This window comes from Acipenser ruthenus, chromosome 33 (assembly GCF_902713425.1).
Source record: "Acipenser ruthenus chromosome 33, fAciRut3.2 maternal haplotype, whole genome shotgun sequence".
Lineage (NCBI taxonomy): Eukaryota > Metazoa > Chordata > Actinopteri > Acipenseriformes > Acipenseridae > Acipenser > Acipenser ruthenus.
Window position 1 is genome coordinate 5,653,585 of NC_081221.1, and position 26,049 is coordinate 5,679,633.

At 37.3% G+C, this 26,049-nt stretch overlaps 1 protein-coding gene across 1 annotated transcript in view; it reads left to right on the forward strand.

The window, feature by feature from the left end:
- crhr1 (corticotropin releasing hormone receptor 1) overlaps positions 1-26,049 on the forward strand; it is a 185,227-nt gene that overhangs the window by 63,490 nt on the left and 95,688 nt on the right. The window contains exon 2 of the mRNA XM_059006700.1: positions 2,399-2,486. Coding sequence (XP_058862683.1) covers positions 2,399-2,486 — 88 coding nt within the window. The remainder of the gene's footprint in view (positions 1-2,398; positions 2,487-26,049) is intronic.

The window sequence follows — 26,049 nt, forward strand, 5'->3', positions numbered from 1 at the left end:
TGCGGTTGCACTCGTTTACCAAGGGGTCATGTGTGACAGCATAAAAGGGGACGGAGAATCGTAATCGTTTCCTTCACATTGGTTTTTGTAAATAAACTGAGAAGAACTGTGAGAGACCCCGTTCTTAAAGTAAAAAAGTAAAGTGAGTGTTTTGTTTGTTTTGTCTTGTAATTGTCTTGTCTCGTACATTACCAGACAGCTAACACAGTTCCAGAGCTGTCGCCAAGGGCCAGCACTAAGCCAGAACGGCACTTTACCAATAGTCACTAAATAAACTGTATCACCCACCACGAGCACTACTGCACGCACCCAGGACTGGTGACCGTGTATGTATTATTGTGGGTCAGATATTGTGTTTATTAGTTGGGACTGCAATCCCGTTACTGTTTACCCCGTGCAGTACACATTGTTGTATGTATTTTACTATGTTTGATTGTAGGTTAAAAATAACTACATTGATAGTGCCATTTGTGTTTGTTAGTTATTATACATGTATACCATGTATGTAACACTTCATTATATATGTATTAAGCTATTTCAATTACAATAGAACTCCCTAATCCAATACACAATTTGTTTATAATTGTTCAGTGAATTCCTTTAATCATGTTAAATAAATTTTATCTGTTATTCTTTGCTTGCCTCCACAATAAATAAACTCAACATGATTAGAAGTAGCCACCAAACACTTACATTATTATAAGAACATTTTATATGCATACAAACGTGTGAAGGTGAAAGTGTACATTGTACATAAAGTGTGGGGGGAGTCTGACAACATTACAAATATGTTTAGGCAAAATTCATGTCAGTGATCTACTGCCCGACAGCCCTGGCCCTGGCGGCTTCTCCGGGAGGAATATTCTGAGGAGGCTCCAATTGTTCAAGATGAGGCACTTCTTCCTCCTCACCTTCCTCAAGTGCGTCAAGCATTTCTTGGTCGCCTAGCAATCTTTGACGTATAGCTATGTTGTGCAGGATACAACACACTACGAAGATCCTAGCCACAGTTTTGGGGTCATAGCAAGGCACTGAAACCTCATCTTTAGTAAACCAAAGGTCCACTCAACCACATTCATAGTGGATCTGTGTGTCTTATTGTACGTCTGTTCTTCATTCGTGTGTGGATGAGACACAGGTGTTGAAAGCCAAGGACGCATTCCAAATCTGCAATCATCTGTAAGGAAACTTTATTGTAATATCTCGTATGCCGTTTTCTATACCAAGATTTCATGTACTCTTAGGTTTTTATTTTTATAATTCAAATAAAATCTACAGCAGAGGTCAGCTGTCATACAATGTACGTACCCAGAGTTCAGATAGGCTACTGTGGCACTGATAATTTTTGCAACAATACACTGAGTGCAAATAATGGTATATCATTTTAGCAATACAACACACATTCCCTAAGTTTACAATAAGTGAATAAATCTAATTTTTAAGTATAGAAAAGGCTTAAATGTTTTCATAACTATAAATATGGAATTATTTGCTGCTGCTGGTGCAACTGCTGCCACTCCCAGCAAAGTCATACTGTAGTTTGTTTATTCTATTTTTTATATAATATATAGTTATGTACTTTTTCATTCATTAAAAACCTCCTTTTCCAGCTGCAAATTAACTCCTGATAAATTATGACAATTAACAACTATTTCCTTTTAAATTCCCACGCAACCAAGAAGCGCTACTCATTAAGATATTTTTTGTAAATCAACGTAATTTCAGAAATTACATAAGCACGATTATTTAATAACGAAATATGCATAACGACGTTTGAAAATCCCCAAATCAATGGTACATACCGATTTGTTCATTAACACTGGAGTTATCATTTACAAACTTGAAAATCCCTCCATAATGTTGCTTTACAAAGTAATAACTGGGATACATTCCAATAATAGTGCATTACCCTGAAGAGTTATTATTAGCAGTAGTCTGAACTATGAACAAAAAAGATAATTACCAGGAATGGCAACACAATTGATTTTAAACACATGTTCCTCAATGGCATACTGATATATTACCATGGTGCTACAATGGATAACCAGCGTATATTGGTTAGTATTATGATACCACTGGTATGTCAAAATATTTTACCAATGGCTCATAACATGGTAGCTGTTCAATGTTCTACCATTCCCCCTCAGTGCAGAGCTGTTGCTATTGCAGGGCCACTTGAAAAGGGTTATTTTAGTTCACAAAAGAACAGTTATTTTTTCTACTGTATTGCAAACGCCAGCTGGAATATAATTAAGAATATAACGGAGAGGACAAGTACTTTTATGGTTATCTGTAATATTGTTATCCCTTAATTCCCAATCTGTGACTAAGTACTCATATTTTTTCCAAGTACAGAATTAAAAACAAAATCCCTTCTCTATTCTCTTTTGGTATGCAGGTGCTTGCGCTGTGGATTACATTCCTCTCTGGAGCTGTGCCGGATCAGTCTTGTGATGCACTACTCACAGTATCAAGCAACATCACAGGTAAACCTTTGATCAACTGAACACAATATTCTAGGTGAGGTCTTACTAATGCATTGTAAAGTTTTAACATTACTTCCCTTGATTTAAATTCAACACTTCTCACAATATATCTGAGCATCTTGTTGGCCTTTTTTATAGCTTCCCCACATTGTCTAGATGAAGACATTTCTAAGTCAACATAAACTCCTAGGTCTTTTTCATAGTTCCCTTCTTCAATTTCAGTATCTCCCATATGATATTTATAATGCACATTTTTATTGCCTGCATGCAATACTTTACATTTTTCTCTATTAAATTTCATTTGCCATGTGTCTGCCCAATTCTGAATGCTGTCTAGATCATTTTGAATGACCTTTGCTGCTGCAACAGTGTTTGCTATTTTTGTGTCGTCTGCAAATTTAACAAGTTTCTTACTATACCAGAATCTAAATCATTAATGTAGATTAGGAATAGCAGAGGACATAATACTGCTCCCTGTGGTACACCACTGGTTACCTCGCTCCATTTTGAGGTTTCTCCTCTAATCAGTACTTTCTGTTTTCTACATGTTAACCACTCCCTAATACTATTTGGAGGATTTCATCTGGCCCAGGGGATTTGTTTATTTTAGGAGCTCCTAGTCCCTTTAACACTTATTCCTCTGTTATGCTAAAGTTATTTAAAACTGGATAGGAACAGGTCGACATGTGGGGCATGTTGTCCGTATCCTCCCTTGTAAAAACTTGTGAAAAGTAATCATTTAATATATTTGCTATTTTTTTCTCTTCGTCTATGATTTTGCCATTTGTATCTCTTAGACATTTTACTTCCTCTTTGAATGTTCTCTTGTTGTTATAATATTTGAAAAACATTTTGTAATTGCTTCTAGCCCCCTTAGCAATACTGATTTCTATCTCTTTCTTGGCCTTTCTAACTTCCTTTTTGACTTGTGTTTGCAGTTCCAAGTACTCTTTCTGTGTACTTTGTTTTTGGTCCCTTTTAAACGCTCTGTAAAGTGCCTTTTTTCGCTGAATATTTTTTTTTAATTGATCTATTAAACCATTTTGGCCATTTTGTTTTAGATTTAGATTTGTCTACTTTTGGGATGTAATTGTTTTGCGCATCTAGTACTACATTTTTGAAAAACAGCCATCCGTTTTCTGTGGATGTTTTCTCTATTTTACTCCAATCTACTTCTGTTAGTCTCTGTTTCATACCTTCATAGTTTGCTTTTCTAAAATTGTAAACCTTAGCTTTAGTCATTACTTTTGGGGTTTTAAAAAATACTTCAAATGAGATCATGTTGTGGTCTGAGTTTGCCAATGGCTCTCTGACCTCTGTTTTAGTTATTCTGTCTTCATTATTTGAAAAGACTAAATCAAGGCATGCCTCCCCTCTAGTCGGTGCCTTGACAAATTGCGTTAGGAAGCAGTCATTTGTCATTTTCACCATTTCAATTTCGTCCGTCGTGCTCCTCACCGGGTTCTCCCATTTTATACGGGGGAAATTGAAATCCCCCATTAGTATGGCTTCTCCTTTTCTACACGCATTTCGAATGTCATTGTATAACAGATTATTTTGCTCAGCGTCTGAATTTGGCGGTCTATAGTATGCTCCTATTATTATGCCCTTTGAATTTGTGTCCATTATTCTGACCCATATTGATTCTGCATTGTTTTCTTTGTCCTGATTTAACACCTGGGCTTCAAGACTATTTCTTATGTATAGCGCTACCCCTCCGCCTCTTCTGTCCTGCCTTTCTTTCCTATACAGTGTGTACCCACTAATATTATATTCGTCTCCATCACTCTCAGACAACCAAGTTTCTGTAACACCTATCACATCGTAGTTACTTGTTAGTGCAGTAGCTTCAAGTTCTAACATTTTGTTTCTGAGACTTCTAGCATTAAGATAAATACATTTAATAGTTGTCTTACCTGAGTTGTTGCTCTTGTTTTGATGTGGTCTCCCTTCTGTTTTTTTGTTTTCTCCCCCCTTCCTTTCTAGTTTAAATGCTTCTGGACCTCCTCAAGGATCCTTTCTCCGAGTTGATTGGTTCCCTTTAAGTGCAGTCCGTCCCACCTATATAGATAGTCCTTGTTGTAGAATGTGCTCCAATGTTCAAGAAAGGTGAAGCCTTCCTGTGTGCACCACGATTTTAGCCATGCATTTTGATTTTGTATTTCCAGCTGTCCATATGGTCCTTTGCAAGGTGCCGGCAGTATCCCAGAAAATACCACAGTTTTGGTCTTGTCTTTTAATTCCCTTCCTAGCTCTCTGCATTTGTTTTGCAGGGATCTTGGTCTGTCTCTTCCAATGTTGTTTGTACCGATGTGGACGACTACTACTGGGTCGTCTCCTGTTTGTTCTAGGAGCCTGTCCACATTCTCAGTGATGTGCTTGACAGAGGCTCCTGAAAGGCAGCACACTGTTGTAGTAAGGGGGTCCAAACTGCGAACTGAACTTGCTGTGTTTCTCAATATGGAGTCCCCAACAATCATGACCTCTCTTCTTTTTGCTGCCTGGCCAGCACTGTTTATAGGGTCCTGGATGTTGTTTCTTTCATTCTCTTGATGTTGGATTTGGTCATCTAAATGTTGAAGTGGCTCAAATTTGTTGGATGTCAGGATTTCTGGTGGTTGTGTTTGACGAAGTTTCTTTTTTTCCCTGCTTCTGCCTATCTGAACCCAGCTGTTTCGACTCTCTTCCATCTCCCTGGTGGCTTTCAGTCTGCTAGGGGTGCAGACTTCCATGAATTGTGGGTGTGTCAGCTCCTCAAGCTCCTGTTGCTGTCTCATTTCCTCCAGCTCCTTTTCTAGCAGGCTTAATCGTTGAAGCAAGTCCTGGATCGTGCGGCACTTTACACAAACTTGGTTGAGCTCTGTTGGGTTTTCTCGGATTTCCCACATCATGCAGTTGTCACAGATTACTGGCTTGAAGACCATTTTTATTTATTTATTTTTTTAGTTTAGTTTAGCTTCTGCAGCTGTCAACCTGCTTTCAAACTGCTTCTAACTGCGTTGTACTTGTCCACGACTGTACTTCTCCCACGATGTCGCTTCCACATGACAGGTGGATCAGAGCAGATTTATATGAGAAAGGGAAGCATAAAATATTGCTGTTCACGATATTAATTTTGTATGAACTTTTGGACATGCTGAAATCATGCAGGATCATTGGCAAAGATCTCCAAGCCGACTCTGGCTGTTGTCAAACCCAATCAGGTTCAGACAGTTGTTGTAGCCCTTGACATGGGATGGAGAAGATTGAAGGCTCAAATAAAAAAAAATAAAAAGACAGTACAATTGGAAAATATATCAAAACTGTTGTTTCAACCGGTAAGCAATAAGAATGTTCCTATCTCAGAGGATGTCATAGTTTGGCTCTCCAATCCCCTCTCTCAATTAGGGAATATGGTATGCAATCCTAAAATGCAGTACACACAAGTTGTACTCACTGTGTAATACATGAAGCAGAATTCATTTCACTGTTATTACAACATACCTGCCGTCGTGTTCTTGAATGTCAGTACCATTAAACTACATTTGTAAAACCAAACTTAAACAAATGTTTTGTTCGAGAAGCCTGCTTAAATATTATAACAGAAAAGACATTACCCCAACCATATTCTTATCTGGAGCCCCTATGCCAAGATGCTAGGCCTGCAAGGACTTTCCATTGTTTTCAAGGGATACTATTTGACCATTCCTCAATGACACTTTTGCTCACGAAAGATAAGTAACTTCTGTAGTCTTAAGTCATACATTCGCGAGACCAAACAGACCTGGACACCACCTTCCTTCCCTGGAACCTGCCTGAATGAGTGTGTTTTATTGCACCTTTACATACGGAAGCCTGTACCAACTGAGTGCCTGCTAGGAGCCCTATCTATCAGAGTGCAGGGATACTGACAGGCCCATTGGACAAACTAAAAGGAAGACACATTTGTATATGTTAACAGAATATGTGGCAGGAGTTCTATTTGCATAACACATTTATTAGACACCTACATATCACAGGTTATTATTTTGGCCTACCCCTTTTTAGTATTAAATTTAAAATACATACTGTTTTGCCTGAAGCAGAATGACTGTGCTCTGTAAAAATAAAAAAATAAAAACCCTAAGCAATGTGTTAGATTTATGTTTCATGTACTAAAAAAGCTATATTCAATTAAAAATGTTGGCAAGTGAATATAATACCTTCATAATTTTACATCAGAGGTAACATTATCTTAATTTTATTCAGATGTCCTCCACATTTTTCCTCTAGCTTATGCCGTAAATTGAATGTATCATCCCTATCCAAGTACCCTTTGTATATTCCCTCTTTGGTTTAAATTGTACAATACATAATATTTCTTACCTTAAGAAAATGATTATAAAATGTCTGGCAGTGAGCCAAAAATAGTTCAGTGAACAATCGAAAGTCAGCAGACTTCTAACCAAGTGTGGCAGAGTGGCTGGGTGTCTGCCGCAGTGTGGAGTAGTGGTTAGGGCTCTGGACTCTTGACTGGAGGGGCGTGGGTTCAATCCCAGGTGGGGGACACTGCTGCTGTACCCTTGAGCAAGGTACTTTACCTAGATTGCTCCAGTAAAAACCCAACTGTATAAATGGGTAATTGTATGTAAAAATAATGTGATATCTTCTAACAATTGTAGGTCGCCCTGGATAAGGGTGTTGGCTAAGAAAAAAATAATAATAATGGTGGTCAGGAGGCAGAAAGGATACTCAGGACTGAAGAACCTCAAGTTTATTTTTCTTAAATCAAATTATAAACAAAAACACAACAAGCCAAAATAAAAAGTTTAAACAAAAACAAGTCATAAATACAAAATGAAACAGAAAATCCCTCTCCCAAGTCTTGCAATATCACAGTGGGTTTAAATAAAAATACAGGAACTTTTGTTTCTTTTCCTGTAGCAGCAACCATCTCTTTTCCCAGCTCCCCGGTTGGCTTGCCAATGGAGCTCTGGGCTTTCCTTTATAGGCTGTGGCTGCTCACAATTATCATCAGTTATTCTATTTGGGAGCAACCACATTCTCACATGTTCGGAAATTAACTCCATCCCTGGCAACCACCACCAAAACACACACAAACACCCACACTATTTACAGGCAGAGCTCCACACCATGAAATGGCTCAGTGGTAGGAAGGAGCAGGTTGTTGCTGATTTTAGCCAGGACACATGGTTATGTGCTAGACACAGGACATCCGACTAACATTAAGTTAGAAAATGAGTTGAGATATCTGCGTTCTGATTGGCTGATAGGCATTTCAAGCCATTGAATTATTACAGTACAACCAACCGGTAAAAACAAGTTCCAGCAACTAAGACTTTTTACAAACAGATATTAATTTAGAAAAAGTAACCGCTTGGGCTGTGTCCGTTTTTAACGTGATTGGACAGCACAAACAAAAAATAATATGGACTGGAAAACTGCACCTAAGACTGAAATAAACACAGTTTTACAAAGTTTGCTGAAGTGATAAGATCAGCTGGCACACAGTATTCAGTTGGCAGCTACACAAGCTTGCGACCTGGCCCGAATCGTTTTTTTAAATTCTGCCACAGTGGGACGATCTATAAACATAATTTCAGATACCCACTTTAAAACAGCAAACAGCGTCTTCATTTCTGTCCTGAAAACGTACACATGAGAACAAAAAGACAACTCACAACATCACCCTGCTGTATCCCAAACAGACTTAAACAAACTTAAGTCATCGGTACTCAGCATGCATATATCTTCCAACCCATTTTATAAGGTAGTTTAAGAAGCTATTGGGCACCAGCTGAGAAAGACAGGAAGTCCTAGAGTTACATCCTCTCTGCAGTACCGTCGTCAACTTGTAAACAAAAAGGCAGAAACAAACTCCCCTACTCACCAAACAGTGCCACCTACTGCACAATCTGTCAAACTGTGTAACCAGCCATTTAATTTAGAAAATTACATTCCCTGGTACAGTCAACTTCATGAGACAAACACTGAAAATATTCTGATAATTTATTAAATTTATTTGAATGCATTTAATGTATTATTAAAAAATAATTTGTTTATCTATTAAATTCATTAGAACTATTACATTTATTGGAACTATTTTTCCTAGCATAGTAATATATTTAGGAAAAAATAAACCTATATTCATTTTTAAATAAAAATGAGTCTATATCTTTATTTCTGAAAACGAACCCATTTTATAAGCGCAATAAGACACAACAGGGTGTTGGTTGTGCTTGAATAACCGCACTAGGGCGTATGGCCTCGTGCCTTACTACACCCCTGGGCATCCGGTTATTCTAGCACAACCAACACCCTGTCGTGTCTTATTGCTTACATAATGTTAGCATTGATGTAAAATTACAAATTAATTATTCACTTGCCAAATCTTTATTAGCATTACATTAAAAAAAAATAATAATTAGTATATAATTGAATTTTGACTAGACACTTTATTTACTTACAAATGAAAGCATCAGAGTAGAGTGAGAGAGAGATCAGTGCATAAGGGTCAGCATTTTGAATGATGTAAAGTGTCAATAAGATTGGAACTTTGTATACAAGTAACGGACACAAATTAAATATTTTCTATGGAAGTTGATTCACCTTTAATGGAACTAACTACCATAGGCTGTGGCATAACTTTGATTTAAAAAGTGGAGCTGACAGTTTCTGTAGCTGGGGTATATAGTAATAAAATACAAAATAATCCTTCACTTCATTCAGATTGGCGCCTTTGCTGTCATTAACTCCCTCTTCAGAAGACAAGAAGGGGGTATTTCATGCCACTCTTCGACAATAAGATCCCAACGTATTAGTATTGAGAACATAGACATCAGAATTGGTATCACAAATGAGAAATTTCACAATGAAAAATAAAAAGCTTGTAGAAACAGTTCTTTACTATCGGGCTCTGCTTTCTCCTCTCTGCTAGAGATCACCCAAAATGCTGCCTCAGTTGATTAGCGTTTCCGCTGGGTCCCAGTGGAGACTCTGTACTCACTAGTGATTATAACAAATTATAGAGAAATAAAAGTTTTAGAACTGCTGCAATGTGAGGGGGATATTTCCCTGTCATTGAAAAAGCGAGGGGGCATGTCCCCAGTGCAAATTACACTATTTAGAAATAAACTATTTAGGCCCATATTTAGGTTTTTTGTACTTTACATCCATGTTTTAATGCCATCTTAAAACAACTTCAGTCTTCAGAGTGTTGTTTAGCATTATGAGATGCGATAAATATGAGAAGATTATATGGTTTCAAGGCACCGCTCACATTATAAAAAATAGATGCAAAGCAGAAAAAATGACCTTAAAATGAAAAAAAAAATATATACAAGTGGATCTTGTAGGTACTTGTTCATAGCAAATGGCAACTGTACTTCTCCGGCACACTCAACTACATTTAGCTTCTGAACTGACCTGAATCCACCATGGTATTGCAGAATAAGATCTAACATTTTCTGTCAGTTGTAAAAGTTAGGGATTCATCAAAACAATTGAACTTGTTGAGGTGAATGAAAGGACATGATTCTGTGTTTTTATGCTTCTTTCTCAGCAGGGAGAGGAAAAGTTTGGCTCTAATCGATGACCTGAGTTAACCCTTTTGTTTACTTCTGTTAGAAATCTGATGAGATTATGGAGCAGATATTGTGTGTCAAACTGCAGGTTACAAGAAATGAGTCAAAAATTGAATCCATTTGTTATATAAAACAACTAAAAAATAAACAGACTATCATCATGTACGAACTTCTAAAATGTGCTGAATACTGCAATTAATTGAATAACTATATAACAACCCACAGCTTGTCACTGTATCCTCGGGTAAATGGACCTTCATCTACCACTAATTGCAGGAGGTTATACAGGACATCTTGAAGTTCCAGCTAAAGGTGATCGACATTTTTATAAATGTTTCTACAGTCATAAATACATAAGAGAGACTCCCATGCGCAACTGCACAACTGTTTAAATCAACTCAATTGACCCCATTGTCTGATATTAACAAAGGCATATAAGGTGTGAAAAGTACTGTCTGTACCCTTTTAATGGAAAACCAAACTTATTTTGTATGAGCCACAGATTGCTTCAGTGATCTGCAGGCCGTATCTCCGATTTTAGAAACCAATCATATTACCAGTTGCCATCTCTGTAGTCATTGTATTTCATAACTCTGTCATTAAAGTAGCCTTGAACAGGTTCATACTGGTAATTAGATACAGATCTATAGTATCTTTTACTTAACTGAAATGCCGCGAGTTAACCACTTTTTATTTTAATGCTAAATGAGAATCTGTGTGCATCAAGTATCAGCTTTGTAATCGCCTCATAATTTGAAGTTCATTGCAGCAGTTCTAAGTGCTTTTAAAGGATATGTGATCACAAGCTATAAAAACACATTTATCACAGTTCTTTTTAATATAAATGTTTACTGTACACAACAGTTAATCATGTATTTACATGTACATTATTTAGGTTCTGAAACACCTCCGTTGATAATGCAAATCAATGATGGATGCTGTGACTGCAGTAAGCAAAGGCAGTAGCCATTATACAACACCACCAAAATGATTAAGATATTTCTGTATTTCTATATGTCACAGTTAATTCCTAAAAAACACTTAAGTAGTATTGAAAAATGTGTATTAAACAATGTAATTTACACATGGCTTCACATATATATTCTGACAGTTTAGGTGGTTAAATGCTGAGTCTGTTTGGATTACTGGAAAATACAATTTGATATTAATTTACACCAGGGTTTTTCAACCAGGGCTACTTCTAAAGGTCATAGGGAAAAGAAAATGATGGTCCTGAATTTGCGTTTTTAACAGTATTATATATCATCCCTAAACCACTGTGCATACATATTTAATTTTTGTTTAGCAGCTCAAAGTTTACAATCTGACTATAGTTTCATGCAATTTCGATTAAGCAGGATTTTAATAACAACAAGCAATAGCAGCTGGTTGAATTGTTTTCTGTGTTTGATAGAGTAAATCTAGATTATCCTGTGTATCATTTCTCGAGTCAAAAATTGATACATTTCTTACTTGCAAAGGAAAAACTAAGGAAGAAAACACAAAAGAGTCTGGCTTTCATAAAATTTATCATTGTTGATTATTATAGTTTTATCTTGAGTTTAATGTTTTTGATGTTGCAAACATTCGAAATGGCATACATAATTATGATGAGATGGGATGTAAATGGTAATGTGATAAACATTTACAGTGCAGACTATTTTGGATTATTTATAATACCAGATTCTGCCGAGTCAACACCCAGGTTTGAACAATCGCCCCTGTTTGAACAATCTTGAAATTTCTGGGTTTTAATAATCATGCACTGATAATGCCTGAGGGGAAATATTGTAGCTTCCATGAATAGCAAAAATGCCAAGAAGTACTGTAGTTGCTCTGTGCATTGAATGATTCAGGGTTAGGGTTCGGGTTATCTTCGGTTCAGATAATGAAGACGTGGAGTTCAGCGGATCAGATGAAACAGACTCCGCAGTCTGATTGATTACGCTTTCTTGTTACGCTACAATCCACATGTTGGATTTTTTTAATTCATTTTAAGCTTGTAACTCAGGCACCATTTTACGGGCGGGCCTTAGGGGGCCTGGCCCGTCCAGTTAAGGTCCAGTGCCCCCCCCCCCCCCCCCGCGTTTCAGATTCTAAATTGATTCAGTACCGTCAGCTTCAAGTTCTAGCGGTAGATGCCTTCTGGAATGTCTCAGCACCAACTGTGAATCAAATTTAAAATCAATCCACGCGAGTGCTAGCTTTTTCTTTTTGACTTGCTGTATTTTTAAGCGTAGTTCACTATTGGACAGTAAATAATAAACAAAGACACAATTGGTCCAAATTATTATCCACCAAAACCAGTCAATCAGTACTTTGCATCGACAAAAGCAGCCAATACTGTACCTGCAACTGCTGAGAGCCAATCACAGACTGTCAGCTCGACTGAAGCACAGACACGGCATCTTTCAACAACAACAAAGCGAGACGCGGACAGTTCAGTAGTATTGTTCAATTCATATGTAGCTTCAGGAGAGAAAGGTTTTGGCTGAAGGTAGAAACATGGTGAGTTAGGAGGCATTTTAGAGTGGTATTTAATGAGAGATTGTATTGGTAGTTCAGACTCCATCGTACACGGACTGTCCAGTAAATGCTCTGTTCATTCCTTAGGCAATGTCCAGATTATAACTAGATTAAAACCCTAACAAGTTAATAAAACATTTAAATCGATTTACTAATTAAAAATGCATCGTTTTTCTCTTTATATGTATGTCATCCGTGTTTTTTATTTAAAAAAATGTTGGGGACTATTTTCTTAGAACGTCTTTACTCAACGGAAAGGTACTCGACGCATCAGTACAAGTTCAAGGTAAATTTAGGTTTTAAGGTGTTTTTTTTTTTTTTAAAGAAAACAATGGTAAAATAATTTTCTAATAGAGATAGTACCCTCTCGATGATGGCTCTACCGTGTGACAGTTGACCTTGACTTTCGTTAGCTCCCTCGCCTTCGGCTCCAGTCGCGGTCAACTATCACACATAAAGGAAAGCCATCATCGACGGGCACTATCGCTTAAATAAAAAAAATCTATGAGAAATCATTAATCAACTCAAATTAAAGTAAAGCAAAGCACAATAATAATAATAATAATAATAATAATAATAATAATAATAATAATAATAATAATAATTTAAAAATGTCTAGTTGCTTCTGGTGTTTGGAAACCCCTTCGTAGGGCCGCCTTGTCGGATTGTTTACACGAGCATCTGCTTTTTATATCCAGTATTGAATAGGCAGTTGAAAGTAAGCATTATATATACATTTGTTACTTTACAGCATGGGTTCTTAAACGTTTCTATGTTAGGACCCAAAACAGTAACTCACTGCCTTCTCGAGACCCAGTTCATATTTGGAAATGAAAATAAAAATGTGGATTTATTTATTTATTTTTATTTTTCCTGTAATAGAAATTAAGAAAAAATTCAAATTAGAGAGAGTAATAACAGGTCTTAATGGGAGCAGCGAGGTTCTTGGAAATGTACTACCAGCATGTCTATACTGGGCTCAGTCTCATGCTCTAGCCTCTGGCTTTTTTAGCATTATGTTTTCCTGCTCCAGATAGGAAATCCAGAACTCAATGATTGTCTTTGCTCAAAAAGCATTTTGCTGCTGCCATGGGCTTGCATTGATACCAGTACAAACCAGCATATATATATATTTTTTTTTTCTTTTTTTTTTAGTGTAATGTACATGTCACATATCGGTCATGTCACTCATGTGGCACGAGTCAGCTCCCCTGAGTTTCGCTTCGTGTCTATTACTCGGCCACTTCAATGTTTTTCTAAAAGCGCCGTTTCTACAGAAAACTACAATGCTCACAATTCTGTGCGGTAATGAGCTTCTGTAATGTGTTAAAGTGCTGGGCCGTAGTTTAATAAAACTTTGACCCAACCACTAATAGCTAACTACAAACCTTTATTTGATCGAGATAACATTTATGAATGGAAGAATGAAGCATCTGACAAAATCTAAAACCAGCACTGAGTACAGGGTTGTGGCTTGCTATTCGTTTTAATCTGATGCTATGTTTAAAACTGCAGAGCTTTCAAATGCCATCACAGCATTTTAAATAAAATAAAATAGTACAATGACATTTGAACTTACTTTTCCACTATCGAAGCACTGCTTTCTGAAGTTGGCCACTCGAATCTTGAAAAACTCAGGAGATATTCCGTCATTTTGTGAATGCTTTTCCAAATGTCGTCTCATTTTGTTCACGCTTTTATTTGAAAACACAATCGCCACAAAGCATACACTGCAGATGCTCCTCTGCATTCTGAACAGCTTTTATAAATCCTAAACTCAAGAAGCTAGCATTATATTTTTGCTTAATCCTCATTAAACACTAGACCCCCCCCCCCCCCCCCCCCCCCCACAGCGTTCATGCTGCTGCCAGGCCTGGAAAAATGTATTTTAGCATTTTTCACACGTTTTTTTTTTCCTGATTTGGTTTTCCACTGGACACTGCAGCTTTAAAGTTTAATGTTTGTTTTGTGAAGAGATTTGAAATGACAAAACAGTGGACATACTGCATCAGCTTTGAATGGTATTTCACCAGTCATTAAATATGTTAACTGCACTTGATTCTTGATTCTTTATCGTGGCTGTGTGCGGTGCTCTACCTTTGAATTTTAAGCATGCCTAATTGTAAACGTAATCTATCTAATGCAGGGATCGAAATTAACACCCGCCCACCCACCAAACGCAGGTTGATTTGGTCTGTGGCGGGTACATTTCACATATTTATATGCCACAGTGGCCGGTACATTTTTGTACACTTAACACTTTGAATGCCAGCAGCTCTGTGTCAGTGGTGCGAATTTGCGACAGACCGCTGTACCTTTAAACAGCAGCTGTTGGCTAAAACCACAAATCACATGATTGTGGCTAATACATGGAAAAGTTAATTCCAAGCCCTGTTAATGTTAAAAATACCCATTCTGCAATAATGCCTGTAATTTCGTCCTGAGTCATGTTGACTTTATATGAACTTTTGCAGTGCTTTTGACGTCCTGTCATTTTACTGTTTCCTACTGTGGCATTTATAAGGAACCTTTCAAGGGTCTGTAATAAACAAAATACTATACACTGCAGCAAGAAGGTAGGTGATAGTAACACAGTGTCCAGACAAAGACATTTCCACTGGACCACCTAAGCTTCAGTTCTTTATTACACTGTGGAATATAAATACTAACCAATAAGGTCACTCCATCCACATGGTAGACCTCTTTAAAAAGAAAGTATTCATTTGTGTGCACAATTCTGACCTCCCAATACATAGAATACAAATGTAAATAAAACATATCAACTTGCAGATCAGCATCATACATCATAAATCCCTCTATAAAAACATGGAAATGGCAGAGGTACCACCCCATAAACCTTTATTACAGCTAGTATGTATTTATTGCCTTTTGCTATTAAACATACATAAATACAAAATACATATTTCCACCACTCCCTTTAATAAAGCCCACAAAAGGAGAAAATCACTCCTGCGAGAACAGTAGTATTGGTGGTCAACTCCTGTTAGAAGGCAAGCTGGAAATGGAAAAGGACACGAGTCATTTCAGATTCTGTGTATGGTGGTAAACAGTTCTTCCACTCTCATTGTTATAGTTTGTTTTCTACCCAGTGGGATGCCTATTTGCCCTTACTACTGGGAGTCGTGTCTGCCATTTATATCACTAGCAGAGCCCCTCTTTCTTTCACATTGGCTTCCTTATTCTTACAAACTTGGCAGTACATTCACTGCATTCAGTCCTTTGATTGTGTTCTAGTCAAAGAAAGGTTAGTCGGCTTACATGTTAGGTCTCATTCCTTCAACCAAATAAGATCCTCATTTAAAAACAGGGTGATGTATTTTCAATGTGTTTTCTTCTTTAATTAACTCCTGTTTTCTGAAAATACAGCAACGTAATCTCTTAGGCACAAACTGTTCCTTATCTAACAACATTCACATGGAATTTTCTCAATTAAAATGTTAATTAATGGCTGGAGTAAACCCCTTGAAAATTAGCCTGTTATCTCATATTGAGAAAGATGCTGGTAAAATGGTGTCAGCTGCTACAATGTACAATATAATTCTATTCCGATTTTGACAGCTTTATAGGCTGTAATTGGGATATTTGTTTGTATATTTTACTTGCAAACCAGATCTCATGGCTAGTGTTACCCCTCTGGCTTATCTTTGCCCTATAATAACTGTTAGTAATTGCATAACAACACAAAGCCTCAACATTCATGTGACCTCTTGAAGAGGAATGCAAAGCAGAAATGGCACCGGAGCCTTACTAAAAGTGGGGGGCCAAGGTCGGGGGGTTAAACTTAAATATAAATTATAAAGAAATAATTAAAATGTTGTAGCATTTACAAATCAAAGATAATATCGATTTCCATTACACGAGAGTAGATGTTAAAACTTCATGCTGATTTGAACTCGGCTCTCGCCAAGATAAGCACCAACTAAGACGTAGCTTTACAGTAAACTAATGTGATCCATATGTGTCTCCATTCCAATGCAACGCAGAGATCTGTGTTTACTGTGTCCCATGCAGTTTTCTCACAAGCTCTTGGCCATTTAACTCCAGGCTTGTGCCCGTTGAGGTTCTTTTCTCTCTTATGCTGGTTTGTCTGACCGGGTTCACAAGGATCATTAGGTTCATCACTAACTGTGTCCATGCAAGTCCTCCTCACATCTATGACAGGGGTGCTGATATCCTGCAAACTGTGGTTTGCTTCCTGTCGCTGGATTTCATTCGACTGACTTGACTGACTTCGTAAGAAGTACTGATCAATGCGAGGCCCTTGTCCCTTCTACCTCAAGCATTTCATTCTCCCTTGATGAATCTTCAAACCCCTGACCGTTGTCGCCTTGCTCCAGCCGCAGACACAAACCTGGAGTTCCATGTCTTTGTTAACTGCAGATCTTGAACTAGTCTTTTGTGAAGTACTCTCCATACTCATATCCGTTTCCGTTCCTAAGTCGTTAACCGTGTTGTCCAACGTTGAGTCATCTTCCACCCCCGCTCTCGCAGACTCTAGGGGTATTTTTCTCGACTGTAATTGCATTACTGCTTGGGCAAGACACATTGAAATGGAAACTTTTTTTCTAGACCTGTTTTAAATAAGAATTTTTATAACAATAAACTTGTTATAAATTTGTAACAATAAATTTGTTTGTATTACTTTGTTTACAATATGGACATAAAAAACAAAGCATATGCTACAATTTACTGTTTTTTTCAGGTAAATAGTTAGGCACATTTGTTGTGTAATAACGTTAAATGTGGTAACGCTATTTTTCTGCTTTAAACGCTATGTTTAATCGTAAAATATTTAGAAATACCTATTTTTAGACCGTCAAATGTTGTGAAATAAGACATTTTTTACCGTGAAAAAAATACAACCCTAATTATAATACAGACACACACACCAGTATATTTCAGAAATACAAGCATTAGGTACAGATGTGTAGTCTCCAAAAACTTAAAGTTTTGGTTGTTTGTTAACGGGCTCTCTGCTCTGCTACTGAACTATACAACAACAATGCCTAATACAAAATGTTTATCCACGTTTGTACGTTTGTGTGGGGTGAGGCCAGAGGGATAATTCCTTAAATCTACAGTAGCCTAATGTACATACAAAACTTTGACAGTGGTGCGCTGCAAGCGAGCTTCCAAATTCAAGACCAAAGGAAGCAATATGCAGGGCCCTTTGAGGCATGGGATCCTATCGGTCGCATAGGCTGCATAGGCCTGCCGGTGTTCTGTCCTTTTTTGCCACCTGCCACTTTTTGCTTCCTTCACGAACTGCGCATGCTCTTTTCTACCTTTGCATACTGCACATGCTCAACACATTTACTATGCCAGAAATAGCTACCCAACCCAAAAGACGAAAAAGATGTAGGTAAGATACTTTAATTCCGGCAACTGTGTGATGGAGAATATGCCCAGAATGAAACCCACTCCAGTTTGATTGAAACCTGTAAAAAGAAATATGTATGCATGAGTGTAACAGGGCGAGCAGCCCTGTACAGGGTTTGTTTATTTTAGAACAGGGTTTCCCCCTCCGCCCCTGTGTTATTTTGTATTTGAGTATTATTATTATTGTCGTTTTGATTTAGTGTTTTAATATGACGGTGAAGCGTTGTATGTTTTGTTATTGTTTTTGTATTATTGTATGTAAATATGACGGTGAAACGCCGTGCGGTTTTGTTTATTTTTAAAACGTGTTCTGGCAGAGGCTAGATTGGTGCTCGTCCTCTGCCAGGAATAATTAATAAACTCGTGCAGAAGGTGGCCATCTCCCGAATTAATTAAGTGATTAATTTTGTTACTAATCGGGAGATGGTCACCTGAATATAAAAGCCTGCAGCTCTCGGCACTTGGGGGTGGGTGTGTTAGGAGCGGAGAGAGCGAGAGGAACGAGAGAGAGGAAAACTGAACTAAACTTAACTCCAGGATCAGTGAAGGCTACTGCCCAGCCTGACCTGGATCATTTATTGTTTATTTTGTGTGCGTGACTTGTTTTTGTTTAACTATTTATTTTGCTCTGTGAGCACAGTTTCTTTTTGTTAAAATATTTGATTTATTTTTGTATTTAAATAAACAGCGCCGCCGAGTCTTTCTTTTGAACTGCAGTGCCTGGTGTCAGTATATTTTTCCTGTCCCTGTTTCTGTCTGACGTCACCGCCCAGCTATTCCTGTCACAATGAGTTTTTAAGTTTCGCTGTGACTTCTTGTGAGGATTGCCGAGAATAGGTGCACATATGGTTGGCAATGACACAATCTGTTAGGGTGCGTGTGATGATGTAAGGCTTTAATATAGCCAGGAGTAAACCCACTACAAGTACATGAGGGAATGATAACATAGGGTGTATGTTATCTGCAATGTACGCATTTATTCTGTGGAGGTATTCAGGGTTAAATAAGTTGAAGTAACCCAAATGTTTTAAAATAAGGAATTCCAGTCAAAAGGGGAACTGAAGGTACTTTTGCTTATGGCTAAAGTGTATTGGACTAGTCAAGGGGAGGGGTAAGTGTGGGCAAAGGTATATATACTGGGACTCATTCAAAAGGGAGAGGTGACTCTGGGTGGAAAAGTCTAGTGGGTAGCTGTGTGCTCAGAGAGGTCTGAACGTTACAGTCCTGTGTGCCCACGGTTTGATATTATGATATAGTTATGATAATAGTTGGATTTAATTCTAAGTTTTTTGTTTTTGTTTATTTTATTTTATTTGGGCCTGAAAATAAATATTTCAATTGCTGCTTCTTTTCAATGTCTGCTTCCTGCAATACATCAGCCATTTGCCCACACTATCTTGTTTCTTTATTAATAATATTATTACTTTTTAGATTTATAAAAATATTGCCGCTGTTTATATATGTATCTGAAAAAGACATTCCTAAAAGAAACTACTCGATAGTTACTACACTCAAACTAAGTGGCTCAGATAGCTTAATTAAGTTAGTAAAATATGTTATACTTTTGTGACATTTCCTTTATTATTCACATTGCTCTTTACAAATGAAAAGAAAATGGCTACACAATACACAAGTGGCATTTTCTGACCCCAAAATACAACTTGCCACAATTGAATACCTAATGTTTCCTACAGAGTATGTAGGGGTGGTATTTTCTAACACTGCAGTATCATTTACCATCTTCTTTTCCTATAAAATATACAAGGGTGGCAATTTCTGACAAGGTGGCAAATTTTGGCAGTTATAAATTACTAGCAAATTCTGGCAGGGAGGCATATTCTGGCAGTACACCAGCCCTATATACAAGTACCTTTTTCCCCACTGTGCACATTTCTTTTGTCAAAAAGAGAGTGGGCATGCCCCCTCTTTAAAAGTGTGTCCAGGGCCCCTTTACTGCAGCAATGGTTTTTTTTTTCAAGGAGATTTTTTTTTTATTAATAGCTTTGAAAAAAAAATACTTTTGATAAAAATAGATGTTACTATAACAACTTTTATACAGGAAAACATGAGGCCAGTGAAATTACAGTAATTGATATCAGGTTTACTGGAATGATGTTCTTAACTCTACTTTAATAGGTTGTCAAATGTTTGATAGACAAACATTTACTATGAATATAATCCATCCGTTTTCTGTAACCTGGTAATTGCTTTGTGTATGATTGATGGATGGACAAACCCATGCTGTAGTATACAGAAAATAAATGGTCATCTTTGTTGTTTGCTCAAATGGCCATTAACCTTACCTGGTGGACAGTTGTGCAATACCCATTGTCTCAGCCTTTCATGAAATTTGATGTGAAATGTGTTTAATAGGAGCAGGGTATGCCATGCAAAAAGCTGTCATATTTTGAAGTAAGCACATGGCAATCTACTTTACAGCTATGGCTAAAAGTTTTGCATCACCCTATAGAATGAACACATTTTGCTTCATAAAGTTGAATGAAACCTGTTGAATAATGTTACGTTAACATATTGAATCACATACCGCTTTGTAGTTTTCCGTATATGTAACAAATCTAATTTCTTTGATTACATAATGTTAAATAAAAGATATCCATTATCATATTTTTTTATTATTATTACATCTCAAACCTAAAATTCTAGGTAATGTAAAACATTTGGCCATGGCTGTACATCATTGAAAAAAAAGTATAAAGGAACTGATTTGGTATTCAGCCCAAACCCAAAGCAGCTTCCCATAATGCCTTACACAGGGCTTGAAGTAGCTTTTGAGTGATTAAAGTTGAGGTTTTGCATAACAATAATATTGAGATCACCTTTTCAGTCCTATTCCTTATTTCACTGTAGCTGTACCCTATTGAGAGGAATGGTAGTTCCTGGCACCAAGTTATCAGCGAGAACTGCCATACAGCAAGGATAGTTTACGTGTTTTCAGGGTATTGGTGCAGCAAAAGTAAATCAGCCAAAAGCAGCATTTCACTTTTAATTTGTAGTTCCCAACACACTTAGGTGAAATGTAGAAAAAAAGTCAATACCTGTCATACATTAAGAGAAATTAGGCACCAAAGTAAGGTAAAAATGTCCTTCTCCTCCTTTTTCTCCCGTTTTACTGTAGATTTTTGCAGACCCCAGGCACTTTTATTCACACATATGTATATTACAGGACATCCGAGTTTAATGGCAATTAACTCGTTTTGTCATCATGGAAATATACTAGGGAACGCACTTATTGTGATGTCTATATAATTTATATTAAATTCTTCATTTCTGTTTTAAAATGGAACATTTGCCAGCAAATAATATATTTTTTTAAATATAGTTCTCATATCCGTTTCCTTTCCTAAGTCAGTAACCATGTTGTCAAACCTTGAGTCATCTTCCACCCCCGCTCTCCCAGACTCTCGGGGTAGTTCTCTCTTTAATTTCTTAGAAGCCTTGGGCAGGTGTCTCCAGCATCCTGTTCCATTTGAAAACACAGAGTTGGATCCTGCCAGCTAGGGTGGCTAACCACTGCTAGCCCCAATGGGGTCTGAAGTTGAATGAGAAACTGTGGGTGCGACTGAGTGAGCGTGTGTGCGGAGAGAATTTGCAGTGAAAGTGACAATACTAAAACATAGGGTTATTATTTTGGTGCCGTGAATTCTGGCTCCTGACAGGAATTCTCTGTAGTTTCAAATAAATCAAACATTTTGAGAATTCAACACCGTCTCCCTGAGTACTACTTCCTAAACATGAAACATTACAATATACTAAATGAACGGATCAATCTTATTATGATAGTTTGCAAAATCAGATGAAAGATTTCAATACAATCGGGGTAATGCATCATTATTTACAAAATCTTTTCTCGTTACTTCTTAAAAACTGTAACTTTTCTGCTGTACTACTTGCAAATGTTGTAAAATGTAAGGAGAAACTTTGTGGTGTAACAGCTAGGGCTTCTGCATTGCAAACTGCATTCGAAGCATGTCATGGGTTTGATTCCCACGCACAGTTTATATTGCAAACTTTTAAAAAAAATTAATGTATTTTATTTATGTGTAACAAACACATTTTTAATATTCATTGAACAGCCATACTTTTGCACACATAACTTTAACGTGCATATATATATATATATATATATATATATATATATATATATATATATATATATATATATATATATCGTGCATAAAATCCAGGGCTCGTAATGGAATGTGAAACAAGCAATGTGATTGGTGGAGCAAGGTTACACGTGTGGTCCAGTGGTTAAAGAAAAGGGCCTGTAACCAGGAGGTCCCCGGTTCAAATCCCACCTCAGCCACTGACTCATTGTGTGACCCTGAGCAAGTCACTTAACCTCCTTGTGCTCCGTCTTTCGGGTGAGACGTAATTGTAAGTGACTCTGCAGCTGATGCATAGTTCACACACCCTAGTCTCTGTAATAAAGGCGTCTGCTAAATAAACAAATAATAATAATAATAATAATGTCCGTATATTGGATGGATACAGACAGTTAGAACCTTGTCACATATTCTAAATCACTGCGCTGCCTCACAGAATTTAAACTAAGCATCGATTTGCATGAATAACAATTAAATAAACTGTGGAAGATAGCAAAACAGAAAAAAATACCCCCACTAAAAAATAATCGCTGTCTTTATGCTCACTCACCCCGACTTTGTCACGTCAATTAATGTATTTTTAGCGGTTTGTAAATGCTAAAGAAAAACACAAAAAGACTTGCAAATTATCCACCCCTCTCTGACACAGATCTTGAACAAATTACTGAAATCCGAGACATCGTCTGAGACAATGCATGCTGGACAAGTACAGAGAGAAAAAAAAAACTTTTTTAAATGAACTACTGCACAACGCAAGCGACGCAAACTACAAATCTTCCTTCGGTTGATAGGCTTTTTTTATTCCTTCGCCATCCTGTGTGCATTGCACTTAGGCAAAAATAAATAAATAAATAACGTCTTTAGACAAATAACATTTACAAAATAGTAGGGGGTGGGACAAAGTCAGTGCTACATTGTTTTGATTTAGGTTGCTAAAATCTAGTTTTTAGCACTGGAGGTAAAATACCAGAAATGGACGACAAAGCAAAAAAAGCAAAGTATATTTCGTCTGATGATCATGTCAAGATATTTCCCAAAGAAACTGTACATGCAGATGGAGGTAATTGTTTTGCACATCTTGTAATGTGTCTTTGGAGAAAATACGATCGATCGCTATTTAGCTTCAGAATCACACATTAAACAAAAGGCTACTACAGAGGCTGCTGAACAGAACGTAAAATAAACAGCTTTCAGAAAACAAACTGGAAAGTCAGCCCAGACAAAAAGTATTCCTGTCTGCAAGTTAAATCAGTACTAAAACGATCCAGCACAGCCACCTCGCTTCAACCTGCTGCTTATTTTTAGACCCGAATAGCCACGTCTTCTTTGTTAATAAATTAAACTAAAAAATAAATTATTGGATGGGACAAATAACATGACAACGAACGTACTGCATACATTGACTTTATTAAAGTATGCCAAATGCCCTTGTGTAACCGTTGTATAACTTGGCAATTTGTGGCGTGACTTGAAAATTGCTGTCCATCAACACTCCCCAAGGAACTTGACAGAGCTTGAACAGTTTTGTAAAGAAGAATGGTCAAATATTGCCAAATCTAGGTGTGCAAAGTTGGTAGAGACCTATCCCAACAGACTCACAGCTGTAATTGTTTCCACCAAGTATTAACTAAGGGGGGTGGAGACATATCCAATTATGATCTTTCAGTTTTGTATTTTTAATATATATATTTTTCTCAATAAAACCTTTTTTTCCCCTTAACAGTGTGGAGTATGGTGTGTAGATAAGTGGAAAAAATCCTCATTAAAATGCATGAAACTCTGAGGCACTGACACAACAAAATGTGAAAAAAGTTAAAGGGGATGTAGACATTCTATAGGCACTGTGTATATATTATTATTATTATTATTTATTTCTTAGCAGACGCCCTTATCCAGGGCGACTTACAATCGTAGGCAAAAACATTTCAAGCGTTACAATACAAGTAATACAATAAGAGCAAGAAATACAATAACTTTTGTTCAAGTAAAGTACAAGTTTGACAAACCACAATTCAATAATACAGCAGGTAATAGTGATAGTTACATCAGGATATGATTAAATAGTGATAGTTACATCAGGATGTGTTTAAATACAAAGTACTACAGGTTAAAAACTTGGCAGATTACAGTATTCTGAAGTACAGGATTAAATGCAGTAAAATAGGGGCTGATAAGAGCAAAATAAAGCACATTTACATGAAGGGTGATAGTGTCCCAGGATACAAACAGAGGAGTTCTACAGGTGCTCTTTGAAGAGGTGAGTCTTAAGGAGGCGCCGGAATGTGGTCAGGGACTGGGCAGTCTTTCTATATATATATATATATATATATATATATATATATATATATATATATATATATATATATAGAAATTCTGTATGAAAATCAGTAAAAAAGAAAAATAGCATTTTCCAAACTGATGTAGCTCTGACTGTCAAAAAAATCATACTTTATCATCTATTTCCATTGCATTTTCTGTGCTTCAGTTCATGAAAGCAGTAGTTGGTCTCTTAAGGAAAATAGCGTAATCATCATTTCAGTCATAAACATTTCAAGTTACACTAGTTATGTTCAAAGACTTAGAAATAATTTTTCTGAAAGCCTGAACATGTTCTATCCATCACCAAGAAAATTCCACCCAAACACATTTTATGTCAGCAAGTGTAGCAAAGCTACATATCCTAAACTAACACATTTGTTCTCATACATTTCAGTTTACATCCTTTTAAAATTAACGCTCATTATCTTCACTTGCTAATGTGGATTGTAAGTATCATGAACCATCACTATTTCTAGATTTGTAAAGGAAGAAGCAAAATATGACTGTCTTCTAAGCTGCAAAGGTAACAGACATATTTTAGTATAGATCAGTAGTGAGCTGAACCCCAAAAGCCTCAGGCAAGATTTTAATCAAACAATGTAAATTTACAGCTTTATAGTGGCGCAGAAGGTGAGTTTGCATTCAGTGCTCCCTTGTTATAAGAGAGTGTTCTTTATACTGTGGAACAAGTTAGAAGGCTGTATGGTAATGGCTGCCATTTGTCCTGTAATTACATTACACTGGCAATTGTACTCTCGTTATAAGGTGGAACACAAATTGAACTGTCTCTTACTTTTGGCTCCCGAATACAGCAATATATAGGAAGAAATACTTAACTGGCACAAAACCGGGCTCAAATAAGACAGCTGGCTCTACCCAACAATGGGTATTACCAGCGTCAAAACAAGGGGTTGCAGTCCCGAAATAATAATAACAAAAACCACAGACACAACACAAACACAGTCACATCTCCGGACAGTGCGTGCTCGTAGTGCAGGTGCGGTGCTGGAAACAGTGATGCTTGGTTAAGTGCAGGTGCGGTGAAGTCCGGGTGAATCGCTGGCCCCAGGCTGCAGCTCCCAGATCCATGCTTAATTACTCTGGCAATGACAAAAAACACACGGTTGCAAAACAAACAAAAAACACTTAACTCTCGCTCCAAACAGTCCTCGTTTCCTCCCATCAACCACAACAAAGGAACCAATTATGGCGTCACGTCCCCCTAAAGTACCCTCAGCCCCGCCCCCTCCGATAGCTAGTTCAATCACATCTCCTCCAATTCATGAATGACACTGTGCTTACCGTTCTAGGGCAGGGACTCCTGGTACCGTGACGCCATCCCTTTCCTGAATGGCCGGCTTCCAACTGCCCCCGGAATGAACTGCCGAAACATTCCTGGTGTACAGTGCAGTCACAGGTCGAGAGGGAGATTGTTGATTCAGACTCATTCGCGCTTTGTCACAATATATAAAACAATATTACATGGTTTCAAAGGAGTCAGAAAGTGATGGAAACAAAGGACATATACTGTGCTATAATACAGTTAAAATGCAATAGCTTGACCTTGTTCATTAAGCGTTCTTCTAAGATAAAACAGATTGGTCCAATATTGGCTGCCATGTTAAAGCA